The sequence below is a fragment of the Bombyx mandarina genome, chromosome 04 (genome assembly GCF_030267445.1).
Source record: "Bombyx mandarina strain Sakado chromosome 04, ASM3026744v2".
Taxonomy (NCBI): Eukaryota; Metazoa; Arthropoda; class Insecta; order Lepidoptera; family Bombycidae; genus Bombyx; species Bombyx mandarina.
In genome coordinates this window covers 14,245,970-14,261,046 of record NC_143211.1, presented here as the reverse complement: position 1 = coordinate 14,261,046, position 15,077 = coordinate 14,245,970, and the positions used below count along the sequence as shown (strand labels likewise).

The 15,077-nt window shown below is 36.9% G+C and overlaps 1 protein-coding gene across 1 annotated transcript; it reads left to right on the top strand.

The window, feature by feature from the left end:
• Positions 1 to 3,634: 3,634 nt before the first annotated feature.
• On the top strand, positions 3,635 to 13,152 carry LOC114246037 (venom serine carboxypeptidase). The gene is made up of 9 exons (XM_028178414.2): positions 3,635 to 3,883; positions 7,750 to 8,005; positions 8,632 to 8,806; positions 9,244 to 9,356; positions 9,695 to 9,862; positions 10,333 to 10,500; positions 11,296 to 11,555; positions 11,898 to 12,026; positions 12,865 to 13,152. The coding sequence occupies exons 1-9, from the start codon at positions 3,852 to 3,854 to the stop codon at positions 13,058 to 13,060; spliced, it is 1,497 nt and encodes a 498-aa protein (XP_028034215.2). The 5' UTR covers positions 3,635 to 3,851; the 3' UTR covers positions 13,061 to 13,152.
• Positions 13,153 to 15,077: the final 1,925 nt, after the last annotated feature.

Below are 15,077 nucleotides of genomic sequence, written 5' to 3'. Positions count from 1 at the left end.
GGGAAATTTCATACTCCTCCCTTCGCGCAATTTTCGTAAAAAGGATACAAAGTTTTTGCTTCACTTACTAGTATACATAAATAAATACTATATTTGGTTTAAATGGAAAACCATTGGTGATTTTAGTAATAAAATACTTTGAAATAAAATCAGACAAAAACCAACACCTTATTGTCTATTATTGTATATAGTAGGAGAGCTGGCACCAATTTTTGGGTAGGTATTTGAGGCAAGCTGAGTAGCCCCGCTACTCACCAACCAGGTCTGCAATTCCGTGTTGGAATATAATAGGAGATGTATGTGACAAGTTTTCAGCTTGCCTCAAATACCTACCCAAAAATTGGTACCAGCTCTCGGACTAATAGGTCTCACTTGTAACAATACAACGGCTGCCCCGCCCTTCAAACCGAAACGCATTTCTGCTTCACGGCTGAAATAGACAGGGTGATGGTACCTACCCGCGCGGACTCACAAGAGGTCCGTAATTTTTAACGATCTATTTAACTTTATAACTAAATAGCTAACTTTGCTTCGTTAAAAATTAAATTAGTAGTTTGCTTAAAAGTTGAAAATGCTGATATCCACGTTCAGGACATTTTATTGTAGACGCGGAGAATCTTCATTGAGGCCGAATAACAAATTAATGCAACCGGTTAGCACAAACATTCTTAGACAGTAAGTAATAAAATTATAGATTTAGATATAATTTACAGACTAGTCCTCTTATAAGATAGTTTAAAGGTCAATGAACTTCATCATGAAACCATTGGTATTTTAAAGCGTTTTTTACAAGTTTTTAGGGTTCAAATAGAAATGAAACCAAGCCTTCGTACGATCATTTTTCCGTGAGTTTATCAATTTCTACGAGATTAGAGACCTTTTCTCGAAAATAGGTAGACATATGAGTATCATTAGTATCAAAATAATAGGGTCTGCGGCGAAAGTGACTCACAAAAATCTCAAGCTTCGGTGTGACATATGGTGGCGGTTCAGTAGTTAGGTCTCCTAACTTTTGCGCCGAGGGTCGTGGGTTCGATTCCCACATCGTGCAAACGTTCGTGTGAGGAACAGGGCTATTTGTTCTCTATGTTTCTGGGCAATTATTTAAACGTATATCAGTATGTATGTCAGTGGCTGGTTTTAAGTCGTCGTGGCTTAAAGGATAAAGACGTCCAGTGCATTCGTGTTGAGCGATGCACCGGTGTTCGAATCCCAGGCGCGTACCAATTTTTCTAATGAAATACGTACTCAACAAATGTTCACGATTGACTTCCGCGGTGAATGAATAACATCCTGTAATAAAAATCAAACCTGCAAAATTATAATTTGCGTAATTACTGGTGGTAGAACCTCTTGTGAGTTCGCGTGGGTAGGTACCACCACCCTGCCTATTTCTGCCGTAAAGCCGTAATGCGTTTCGGTTTGAAGGGTGGGGCAGCCGTTGTAACTATACTTGGGACCTTAGAACTTGTATCTCAAGGTGGGTGGCGCATTTACGTTGTGGATGTCTATGGGCTCCAGTAACCACTTAGCACCAGGTGGGCTTTGAGCTCGTTCGTCTACCTACCTAAAAAAAAATAATAGCTGATAGCATCTAAACAAAAATAAAAAAACCCATAACCCATTGAATCCTGATTTGGGGTCGAATAACCGTGCGTGATTTGTTCAGAGTTATTTATAATTTATTTATACGCAAAATACACGAATAACATTAGTTCTGGAAGTGGCACGGCTTTATGTACAACTTGCACCCGGAACCCTCAGGACGCAAGACTTAACGGTTTTTTATTGGCCGACATCAGCTATGCCAGGGACATAAGGAAGCTGCTACGAACCGCCCAATAATCGATAGTTTGTTTGTTTCTAACTACTTATCGATAGGCTTAAGGTAATGTCATGTTTATAAGAATTAGTTCCAGTCCTCTTGATGGAGCCTCACCAATATTTACCTCTTTCCAGTTTTATAAATTTAAAGGAATAAGAAAAAAAGATAAGGAGGATCAGAATGGATGGGATTTATCTATTCAGCGTATTTCTGTCAGTAATCAGTAATAAAGCAGTCAAGCTTTTTTTCTGAAAGATGGGACGGGACAGCCATTATACAGTAAAATTGAGGCTTCGAGATGATGTCTCAAGGTGAATCACGGCTTTCAAGTTGTGATATCTACGAGTTCCGTTTACCACTGAATACAAAGTAAGCTATGTGTTTGCTTACCTATCTTTGCAATCTATACTAATATTATAAAGCTGAAGAGTTTGTTTGTTTAAGCGCGCTAATCTCAGAAACTACTGGTCCGATTTAAAAAAATCTTTCAGTGTTAGATAGCCCATTTATCGAGGAAGGCTATAGGCTATATAACATCACGCTAAGGCCAATGCAAGCGGAGCACCAATAAAGAATGCTTCAAAATCGGGGTTTTAATCCCTTTTGAGAGCTTCCACTGCGTGCGCTGCGGAATCGATTAAAGTTTCGTTAAAGTAATGTATGAGAGTCTTCTCTGTATCTGTATATGTCTAATGTATGAGAGTCTCTTTTGAAGTTGGTTAAAACACGTGATTTTGGTACCTTAAATAACTCTTTAACATTCTATTATTCAAAAATATTTTCACTTTCTAGGTAATAATTTACGGAGGCGGGTAAAATTTTCGCGTTATGCCAAAGTAACTATTCCACGCGGACGAAGTCGCGGGCAAAGGCTAGTTAATAAATAAAATTGAAATTTTAGCTTCTAATTTATCACTGAAATTGGGCGCTCAGAATCATGTTTTAATGTTTATAGTCACAAGTAAACGCTTCACTCTAAGTGAGATCACAGCTCGTTCGCCCATCACTCATAAGAAAAAAAGTATAAAAAAAAAAACGATCGGCGCCACTAATATTCTGTATCATTAATCTCAGCGAAACTCGTATCGTACTTAAAATCGTTTATACCCATACAACAACAACAAAAAAATCCTCATTCGATCCGAGAGCGGTTTTATGATCGTGGGAATTTCAGTTATCAGTCCGAAGGTATCAAGATGAACTTAGTAGGCAATTAAAAATTGCGATCACGCAACGAAATGTATCGCATCAATGTTTGTTTTACTACGAGCATCCTAAATATAGAGCAAATCACATATGAGAGCGTGCAAGAATCTATCGCGAATGCCGGAGCGTGGGAGCGTCATTATGCTAAACAGGTCATTGGTATCCTATACCTGTTCGCCGCTTTTATACAGCATGTCCTATTCCTGCAGATAATATTGTGATTTATCACAAAATAACGCGCATATTTGTGTCTTGTCTGTGGCCGCCGTTAACGGGGAAATTTGAAAAAACAATATGATTACTGCTATAAATTAAAAAATAAAATGTTAAATTTTTTACATGGATTTGTTTAAAACTGTGAAGCATTCGATACTTTAGACTGTGTTAATGGGAAAAAAACAAAAGCAGTACAACACCACAAGTTTATTTTTATTAATTTTAACCACTAGAGAAAACCTACGAAAAAGCGAACAAAAAAAAACCACTAACAAATATGTACTAGCTTATAAAGAGTTCTAAAGCAATGAAAATTTCGAAAGTTTAAAACTAAATTATTAAAAAATAAAGTCATTTTTTTGGGTCTGAATTGTATTATATAAAGTTAGGTAAGTTGCAGAAACTGAAAGTAAAAACAAGGAAATAAAATTTGTAAACAAAATAAAAAGGGACACCCCGTAGTTTAGATTGAGATAAATCCAAGTTCAAGGCGCAAGTGCACATCGAAGCCGGGTGACTATACAAGGTTCCCGTCGCTAGGACACCGGATCCATTCCGCATCAGTGGAGCACGCTGGCTGGACCATTCCATACTGATCTGTGATATGAACCTCCTCATTACCTTCCTGCTTTTAATGTAAGTAAAAACTCAAAATTGTTTTTTTTTTCGTTTTCGAATTTTGTTTCGCATTTATGACCAAGTGAAAAATGAACTTTTTCCATCAAACGAAGATTTTAGAAGCATATTCGTTAATTGTTCTGCTTTCAAAAACAACCACGGAGATTTCATGACAATTAAAAATACTAATGCGGATTTTCAGTTATGTTTATCAAATTTAATAATTTCAATTACTTTACTATTTAATCAGAATGATTTAATAACTAACTAAACTAAATAGTTAATAAAAAAACTCATACATTAATGACGATTTGAAACATCCATAAGTTGATCACATAGAAGGCTCACGCATGCCATGGGTATAACAGTCCGTATGAGCAATAAAAAAGAAATTAGTTCTAATTTCTACCTTGTGACTAATATTTTGGTTTTTAAACATTTTAGAGTATGTATGTAATGCATGAACTTAAAAAATTCAGATTTTATCTCGCTAGAACCCAAGAAAATTTCAATGAACGAACTTATTGTTTACATAGAATCTTACATGCCACATTTTATTCAAAACTATTTTAAAGGTTTATTATATTCAAGGATTGGCCATTTTTAGTACCTGCGCTAAATTTGAGAATTTATTAAATGTGATTTATTAGGTGTAAGGTGTTTATTTATATGTTTGCGTCAAGTATTTTTTGCGACAAGTATTCAATAAAATCTCAAAATTGCTGCAAAACGAATTCAAATCATTTTAACTACATAATAATTGAAGAACCTAAAGTGAAGTGAATGTATTGCGTGAACCAATAGCGCAACTAGTTCGATCGTGAGAACATCCTAGTTCTGAGTAATTTTCATATTAATCTTCTTTGCTTAATAAATTACCTTGCACACAATAACGGAATCTTTGAACGTGGTTTTCGAAAGGTCGGATTGATTTGAAACTAGGCATACTTTTCAAGGACCGATGCCAATATAAATTAATAAAATTGTCCAATTATCCTGTGTGCTTAGTGCCAGTTTTTTGACGTTCTCGACAGTGTAAAAGCTAACCTAATTTTGTATGCAGTTGGAACAGTGCCCCTAACGGCAAACGTTGGCAAAGATCCCATTCCATACAAATATGAGCTAACTTTAACGCTATCGAGAACGTTAAAAAAATCGTACTATTTTTTTTTTTATTGCTTATATGGGTGGACGAGCTCACAGTCCACCTGGTGTTAAGTGGTTACTGGAGCCCATAGAAATCCACAACGTAAATGCGCCACCCACCTTGAGATATAAGTTCTAAGGTCTCAGTATAGTTACAACGGCTGCCCAACCCTTCAAACCGAAACGCATTACTGCTTCACGGCAGAAATAGGCGGGGTGGTGGTACCTACCCGTGCGGACTCACAAGAGGTCCTACCACCAGTAAAACAGTTGGAACAGTGCCCCTAACGGCAAACGTAGGCAAAGATCCCATTCCATACAAATATGAGCTAACTTTAACGCTATCGAGAAAGTTAAAAAAATCGCACTAAGCACACTTATCAGGATTTTCAGAATTAACAGCAAAAAAACACATCGGTGTCTTGTACGCCTAGGCGTGTATGCCTCCGCTACTTTCCTAGGATATGATAACTATTTCCTCTTACTATGGAATTATCATTGTTAAATATTTAAAAAAAAATGTTTGAAAAACAATAAACACGCTTTCGTAGCCAATTTAACAAAAAAAAAAAAAAAAAAATTATATTACTTAAAAAATATATACATTTAAAAACGAATTTTATTGACAACACAATTTGTTTAAAAAAAAAAAAAATGCCGACTGAAACATCCAACACATACCTCACGACATAGTATCTGTAGTGATCCTCAAACGAGTAATGTTAATTTTAAATGAATACTCGAATTGGTAAATTTTTGAATACAGTTAACCTTTTACGGCATTACTTCTGGGATCATCATCAAAGTCATCATCGGATTGTGGTCCTAGCTGTTTTATTGGTTTATTTGGATGGAACCTGACGGCCCGCCTTATTTTAAATGGCTACAAGATCCCATAGACTCGTGAATGGTGTCACCGACTTCGAGTTATGAGACCGAAGTCTGTTGTTATGGAACATCGGCCGTCCCGTCTTGCAAGCTGGCGTATTCACGTCCTTACGGATCCATCAGATCCGATAGCTCTTGCATTAGACGCCTTCAGCTCTAAAACCAGGAGCAGGCTTAGGGATCCCGGTAACTGTGCAAACTAACCTGTGTATCAACCCGCTGAGTTTCTCGCCGGATCTTCTCAGTGGGTCGCGAATCCAATCCGGTAGTAGATTCATTCGCGAAGCAGCTGGTCTTGAGTTGTTAGGCCTTGTTCGGAGGCGCTCGGGCAGTTGTTAGCAAATCCCACCCCTCCAGGCTGAGTCTTGCTCGTCCACCTGTCCTGGTGAAACTGGAAAGGCCTTCGTGCCACCAGTAATACTTCAATTATAAAAAAAACCGGCGTATAGCTGCTTAGCGGCAGCAACGACAGCATCGTGTGACCTAACTGTGCATTCTTACTACACCTTACAGCTATCAACAAAAATTATACAACCTTACATAACTGATAGCACGTATTTCAATAAATCATGATATAGCAGGTAGATACAAACAGGATTCTCCGCGAGCCAGTTCAGTTAATTAATTATGATTTTTTCCCACGACTGCTTTGGTGAGAACCACATATCGGACACAGCATTCCTTGCGATCCAGAAATATTTTTTCTGTGCTTTTAAAATTATAATAATAAGAAGAGATTTTTTTTAATGCTTTTGTTTTCATGATTACTAGATTAGCGACAATTTTGTGTAAAATGCGCAGTTCACATCTCCAAATACAAAATTCAATTCTGTATTAGAGAAATGAAATCTGAAAATTCAATAGAATTGTAGTGAATGGTCGGTTAAATGTGTATAATTAATACGTAAGATGAAGTTAATATGGATGCTTATTCTTAAGTTGAAACACCATTAGCATTTTAAGACATTCGTCATTAGTAGCAGTGTTTGTGAAGCGTCCTTAACCATTGTCTTGTAGTGCACAGGTCGATGGCACTGATGAGTAGAATTACGATATCCCAATGCAACTGAGGCTTTAACTTTGAGACTAATCGTGAGCAGCGAAGTTCTCGCGGCGTCTATGAGCTTTAATACTGTGAACAAAACTACCTATCTATGACAATAGTATATTACATACCAAGGGAGAAAAGTAGGACATTTCCTCCCGCGTGTAAAATGCGCGACAGGCAAACACGCGGGATGAGATGTCCTACTTTTTTCCCGCGCTGCACGTACTATTTTTTCTCCTACCAGGCCGAAAGTTCGACATTGTAAAAAACTTAGCACCCGTGGAATACCGAGCCGGGGTCCAGGTGCGAAGCCCCGGTGGGGTCCAGGGGCGAAGAACTGGCAGGGGGTTGGGGGGGCGCAGCCCCTCCACTCATAAAAAAACAATTTAACTGTTTTTTTATTTTTAAATAAACTACTACTAATTGAATAAGAACTGTCTGATGAACTCATCTTTGTTTAATAGTTCATTATTAAATTTTATTTCGTTTTGTTTATTTCACTTTTACACTAAACACAATATTGCGAATTACCCGAACACAACAATGGCGGCGAATTTTAGGTGCGTGAGAGCAGACGTAGACACTAACGCGCATGCGCACTTGTCAGTACCCAGGGAGGAAAAGTTAGACCTTCTTCCCTGTACAGAAGGAGGAAAACCGAACTTTCGGTGTAGGTAGACGAAAAAATCTATTCTTCTCCACTCTATACTATCGATGAATTTCAAATATTGATTTTCTGCGCCAAGTGAAGAGAATGTGAGTTGTGTTTTCTAAAACCATTCCTTTGTGCGTTGTTCATTAGATGCGCTCAACAAGCGTTAACGGGCGAGGACTCCGTTCTCCCCGAACTTCCTCCGGGCGAGGCCCCAGAACCGATCATATCCTTCATGGAAAGAACTTACAAAGTTGGTAGAGGACGAGCCACATTCGATGCCGGCGATCCCTTACTCCTGACTCCGTTTATCGAACAGAAGAAACTTAAGGAAGGCAGGGAAGCGGCAGCCGTTGACGCCGATTATTTATTACCAGACATGGAGAGCTACGCAGGATATCTGACGGTAGCATCAGATTATTTTACAAAAATATTTTAATACTTACCAGCTGACCCGGTAAACTTCGTAGTGCCTTAATCGATAAATAAAAGACCTAAACTTTTGTATAAAATTAACTTAAAACAAACAAAAGGAATCCGTCCGACGGGGGACACATCAAAGGGAAAACAAAATTGTTATTTTTATTTAATTCCGAGCATTTTCACATTTATCTAAACCTTCTCTGGACTTCCATAAGTAATTAAAGACCAAAATTAGCCAAATCGGTCCAGCCGTTCTCGAGTTTTCGCGAGACTAACGAACAGCAATTCATTTATATATATATATAGAAGAAGAAGAAGATAGAAGATATATTGTTATTTTAGATTACATGAACAATATAACGTAACATAGCACACTAGTCAGAAAACTGTGTCGTCAGTCTGCACTTGTAATAACGCATTAAAGCACTAACAGTAGCAGTGAACAACATTAAAGTTGATTAGATGCAGACATGTGTTTTTTACTAGTGCTAACGATGGTTTTTCATTACGTTTGATACCGGTAACTACCGTAGTTGTTCAAGCTAATTAAATCTACAAAGGCCAGTTTGGTTGAAAATATTGTATATTATTATATTTATTATTTTTAAGGTCAACAAAGAGTACAATGCAAACCTTTGGTTCTGGTACTTCCCTGTGTCAGGAAAGCCCATTGAAGAAACTCCTTGGATAATATGGTTGCAAGGAGGTCCCGGTGCTTCATCGCTTTATGGACTTTTTACAGAGCTCGGACCGTTTTTTGTTACTGAGGATAATCACTTAGAAGGTCAGAACTTAGAAAGTCCCTATTCCCAGATTTATTTTGTAATTAAGTTTTTTTTTTCAAAGCAAACGCTACCTTATTGCTTCCCTGTCGCTTTCCTTTCGTTAGAGCTTAGAGGATAAAAAAGATTCTTATTTTAAAAAACACCTTTTTTTATTGGTGACCTTTTTACACCATTTTAAAAAACACCCTTTTACACCTCGTATTTTTTAAAATTCCATTCCAACTTTTCGGGTGCGTTTCTGTAATTACACGTTGACTGATGATATTGCTTCGTTTGTTGGCTTCAGGAGCTATCATTTGACCACCTAAATTCAGAATAAATATCCACTTATTTGAACATTAGATTTACATGAAAATTTCGCTGCCTCTACAGTAGTTTCTGGTGTATTTTAACACAATTGTGCGAGGATACTTCAATAACCATAATTCTTTTATAGAGATGAAGTATTCATGGGGCAAGAATCATTCGCTTCTGTTCATCGATAGCCCTGTTGGAACTGGGTTTAGTTTCACGGACGATGATAGAGGTTATGCTACTAATCAGACAACTGTAAGGACCAAGGCTATTTTTTACATTATTCTTTTATTGCACTAATTTGTCCTAATGACCCACCTGATAGATGATATTGATCAATAACACCAAGTGGGCTGTTTTAAAAAATAAAATCTGTCCTGGAAGCCATCACCACCTATCTATATCTCCCATGAAAAAATAATGCATTCCAGGGCTGTACAATTGAATAAATTTTATATACTGTTGAAATATAAACCTTATATCTGAAGCTAAGTGGCTGTAATCACGATTTGATGTCTATGAGCTCCAATAACCACTTTAAACTAGATTCTGCTTTCTGAACATTTTTCTGACAGATAACAATAATTTTACAGATCGGTGAGAACCTATACACTGCTCTGCAGCAATTCTTGACATTATTCCCGGAACTCAGGAAAGCGCCACTTACAATTGCCGGCGAATCTTACGCGGGAAAACACATACCTTCCTTGGGGGTACAGATATTATGGCACAAAGAGGAAGACGATCCTATTAATTTGAACGTAAGTTAGAGATTTATTTATAAAGAATTCTTATCTAAATTTGACTATTTTATAGTCAATGGAATCGGAAAATGTCAGAGGAATTTTTGTAATAGCTCCAGTAAAATCGGCAAAGGCGGCGGCAAAATGTCCGCCAAAAGCCCCCTCACTATACATTTATGTATTTTGTTATGGACTAAACCAAATCACTTCCCGCCTCCTGTATAAGAAAGTTATGCGAAGCAAAAGATAACATTACTGGTAATAGAATTCATTAACTTGTGGCGGGTAGCCGTCATACAATACAAGATAATTGACAGATGCCTGAACCTCGCTTACGGCATTTTCAATATAAGCTTGTATATATACAGGTTCCGAACAACAATATTGGGATTGTCGGTCTATCGAGCAAATATCACCCGCTCGGTGGAATATCTTCCCTTTGTCGTATATAAACCCATAAACTATGTATGTTAACCACGTCTTTACAGGGTCTAGCTATAGGCAACGGTTTCATAGATCCCCTAACGCTTCAAAGATACAGCCACTTCGTGCGCGAAGTCGGTCTCGTGGACGATAGAGTCGCTGATTCTATGAACCACCTTGAAACTGCTGTAACACAGTTTATCAACAACGGAGAGATGCTGAAAGCTTATGCTGTGAGTATTCCACATAAATATCACTGGGTCCCAATGAAATCGACGATTAACTTTGATCAGCTGTCTTAATAGACAGTCTTAATAGACAGCTGATCAAAGTTAATCGTCGATTTTTATTAAAATACACCATACACGATATTTATTAAAATATACCATATTTTTTGTCATGATCCAGAGTTCGTTAGCTGTGGACATTTTGACATACGATGTAGGAAAAAATTAAAACGAAATTTTGTACTATGATTTTTTTTTTTAATTCGACGTTAGTTTGCATAATATTCAAAAGTCGACGGATGTCGTTGTAGACGCCTTCAGCTCTAACACTAGGAGCAGGCTTAGGGACCCCGGTAACCGTACTCGTCGAACTCGACAAAGAGTTCCCAGTGCAACCTAACCCATGAATCAGCTCGCTGAGTTTCTCGCCGGATCTTCTCAGCGGGTCGCGATTCCGATCCGGTAGTAGATTCATTCGCGAAGCAGCTACTCTTGAGCTGTTAGGTCTCCTTCGGAGGCGCTCGGGTAGCTGTTAGCAAATCCCACCCCTCCTGGCTGAGCCTTTGCTCGCCCACCTATCCTGGTGAAACTGGAAAGGCCTCCGGGCCACCAGTAATCCTTCAATCATAAAAAAAAAAGGATGTCGTTGCAATCATTCGTAATCACGAAAACTGTAAAGTTGTCGGAGCGTCGAAAATCATGGGTTAAAAGTATGGAAGCTTAAAGCGTAAAAGTAATACTAATTACGACTATGTATATAGTAACCCTGTTTGAAGTATATCGATGATTGTCTTTTTTCAGTACTACAACTATCTTCTGACATTGTTTCTATCACACTCGCGCTTGTCTAATCTCTATAACTATCTACAAGAAGAGATCAGTTTAGACGGAGCGTACATGGATTTCATACAAAGGGACGAAGTGAGGCGCTCTTTACACGTTGGCAACACTAATTTCACTTCTATAGGAGTTGTGTACAGGAAACTGGTGCCAGATTTCATGGGAACTGCTAAAATGTGGCTAGAAGAACTGCTTGAGAATTATAAAGTCATGCTTTACAAGTAAGTATAGGGTTTCTAATTTAGCTATTGTTTTCGTTTTAAAAGACTAAATGATCGCGATTTAAATTGCTGTTTAGAAAATCTCTACGGTAGGTATATAAAGACCTTAGCGCTAAGCCCGCGTTCGCCCACGTGTCCGGGTGAAACTAGAAAGTCATTCGGGCAGAGGAAGTCTTCATCACCACCAGTCTTAAAAAAAGAAATTAAATTGATACGAATACGAATGATACGAAATTAGACAATTAGGCTTACTTGAATAGTTTTTCGATTAGACTATAAGTACTTACTTACTTATAGTAAGATCTCAGCTGTTTGTTTAACAAGAAAAATTGTTTATTACAGTGGACATCTGGACATCATCGTGGCCTATCACCCGTCAGTGAACACCTACAATAACCTGGCATTTTCTGGTTCGACGGAATTCTTAAAAGGAAAGCGGTTACCCTGGTATCATGACGGTGATTTAGCTGGGTGAGTTAAGGAGTATAGTCGAAAGATATTAAAACAGTAAAACTATTATAAAAAAGCAGGTAAAGACTGTTGGTCAAGTTAGAAAAGGGAAATTTTCCTTCAAAAATTTTTTTTTAATGAATACTTAAACTAAGCCGCAGTAATTTTAAAATGCCCAGCGTGGTTAATTCCTAGTCAAGTTACTATACCGTTTTTCGCAGCTCCTAATGTTATAAATAATTGAGCACTGAATACTGTTTTCATTTGTAAAATCAATCGCGAACGAAAAATATAATTAATTTACTTTTTTCCACTGCAAACAATTTAATTTACACAAATACATGCGCGTATAGGTTTTTAAGGAAGTGTAATTTTTATGCTGTCAATAGCTGGTACAACCATTTACCCTATGTCAAATATCGCGCTAATAATAATATAGTTTTCAATTCATACATACAAACATTTTTATTTATGCGTTTTTGACTTTTTGGTACTTTACCTAATTAAAAAATTGGTGACCGTGACCGATGACATTTATTGTCAAAAAAAAACCGATCTTGATAATTTATTTTAGTAGGTACCTACTGAGTTAGGTACTGCACAGTTAAACCAATTGCTATTGATTTAAACGACAAAAGTATAAATATAATATAAAATATTTTTTAATTTTAAAAACTAATAATTGGTAGGTAGTGTTATAGAAATCCATTCATTTAATGCAATAAAAATAATTATCCATAAATAATTTGTTTTTGAAAGTATTAACAGAACTATAGCTATGAATTACAAAAATAATCATTCTAGCGGTTTGCACGTTTTGTTTTACGCAATCTATTAATCGATTTTTTTTTTAAATTAGTTATTACCGAGTAGCTGCGAATCTCACCGAAGTAATGGTTCGGGGGGCCGGTCACATGGTACCGGCAGACAAACCAGCGGCTGCACTCGGCCTCATTTCAGCCTTTGCGCGCGGACTGCCTCTCAATGAAGACACGGGCAGCCTGGTGAACGCTGAAAAAAATTTGCTGCGGAAACGAGAATTGCCGTTGAAATAGTCAATTTGTTGTACTCATGTTTTGTTGCTAGAATGCTCGGATATATTATTGCCATTTGATAACTTAAGCCGAATAAAACTTTACACAATTTATTTATGTTGTTTTAAGTTTATTAAAAAATGTTTTATTGAAATTTGATTACGAAAACGGCTAGGCTCCTCTCTATTTTCAACATAGAATGTAATATGCTTAATGATTTAAGTCTTCAAACGAAAATAATATGGAGCCATTGAAATAAGGCAGAAGTTTTCCATACTTATTGCATTAATTTTAATAATTCTAATAAAAGCGTCCACTATAAAATCAGCAGAGAGTAGATTGGCTATGCCCTTGACACTACTGATGTCTACGAGCAACTGTGGCAACAAAAAAATCCACCCATTATAAAATGTATATAATGATAGTTATGTGTTAGATTTTTTTTTTTTAAGTTACTAACATAGATTATAAGTAATTATTACTAACAAAATGTTATGGTTTTAAAAAAAAAAAAGCTGAAATAAAGTGTTAATAATAATAATAATAATTAATGATATTTCACCAACTGACACTCTTCACAATCTCAATTAAAGCTACTACACTTTGGGTGGAAGAGCTGTTACAAAATACAATTGTGACTTCGATTTCGTGTCTCAAGTTGAGTGGCGGCCATTCATACTGTGATGTATAAGCACAGGTAGCCACTTTATACCAGGTGGGCCGTGAGGACGTTCAATAATTAACGCAATTAGAAATGCTTCTAATGTGCTTCAAGAAACTTCATTCAATTCTCAAATTTTCACGTTAAGTTAATGAATAACCTGAATTTGGCTAAATGATCGAGTAATCCATGGCCGTAAGAAAAATAATACTTAAAGTTCGCATTCTCCTGTAACTGTACTGTATGTCTTCGGTCTTAAAAAAAAACGACACAGAATGTTTACTTTTAAAATTAAAATTAATTATATTTAATTTTCTTTAGTTTAGTGAATAACCTAACTGTCCACCCGGTATTGAATGGTTAAAGAATAAGAAGAACGTGATTGCCACCATCCTCCTAGAGACCTAAGTCTTGAATAAAGTTTAAATTGTCTATCCCAGGTAACTCTTTCGTGGCAGAAATACTCAGGATAGTGGTACATACATATAGTAATTACTAAAAGTTAAAAATCACTGTCGTTTTGATTTTTCTAATACGATCTTAATTCTTCATTATTGAAGCCTTTTTTGAACATAAAATTTTCTTAAAAAGATTAGTGGGTTTAAAAACCGCCAATGGCATTGTTTGACGATGATTACATCCGGCGGCAATAAATTATAAAATCTTTTCGTTCCTTATTACTAAAAATATAAATTTATAAGAGAACGCGTATACTAAATGGATTAAACGTGCTTAAATTATAAATATCAATCTAAAACAAATCTTTAGTTACCTAGGCTATATATATTTTAAAAAAAATATCTTGACATATTATTATTTATTTAAAAAATTGAGTGAATTTGAAATTATCATAAAAGGTTAATAGAGCATAAACATTTGCCTTGAAAGTTCATGACCTATGGATTCGTCATGATAATCGCCCTATCGTTGCCACCGTTGACTATTCCCCGAATCCTGCACTCGCAGTCAGTCACCTTTGATACCCTAGAAACATCCTTAAGGATCCATCAGATCCAATAACCCTTGCATTAGACGCTAGGACCCTAGCTTTAACACTAGGAGTAGGCATAGGAACTCTGGTAAACCGCACTCGTCGAACCCTGCAAAGAGTTTGACGTGGAATCTAATCCATGCATCACCCCGCTGAGTTTTACGCCAGATCTTCTCAGCAGGTTGCGATTACGATCCGGTAGTAGATGCATTCGCGAAACAGCTGTCCTTGAACTGTTAGGTCTCTTTCGGAGGCGCTCGGGCAGCTGTTAGCAAATCCCACCCCTCCTGACTGAGCCTTTGCTCGCCCATCTGTCCTGGCGAAACTAGTAAACCAGTAATCCTTCCTTCATAAAAAAAAGACTGATTGATTGTTACTAGTGAGTA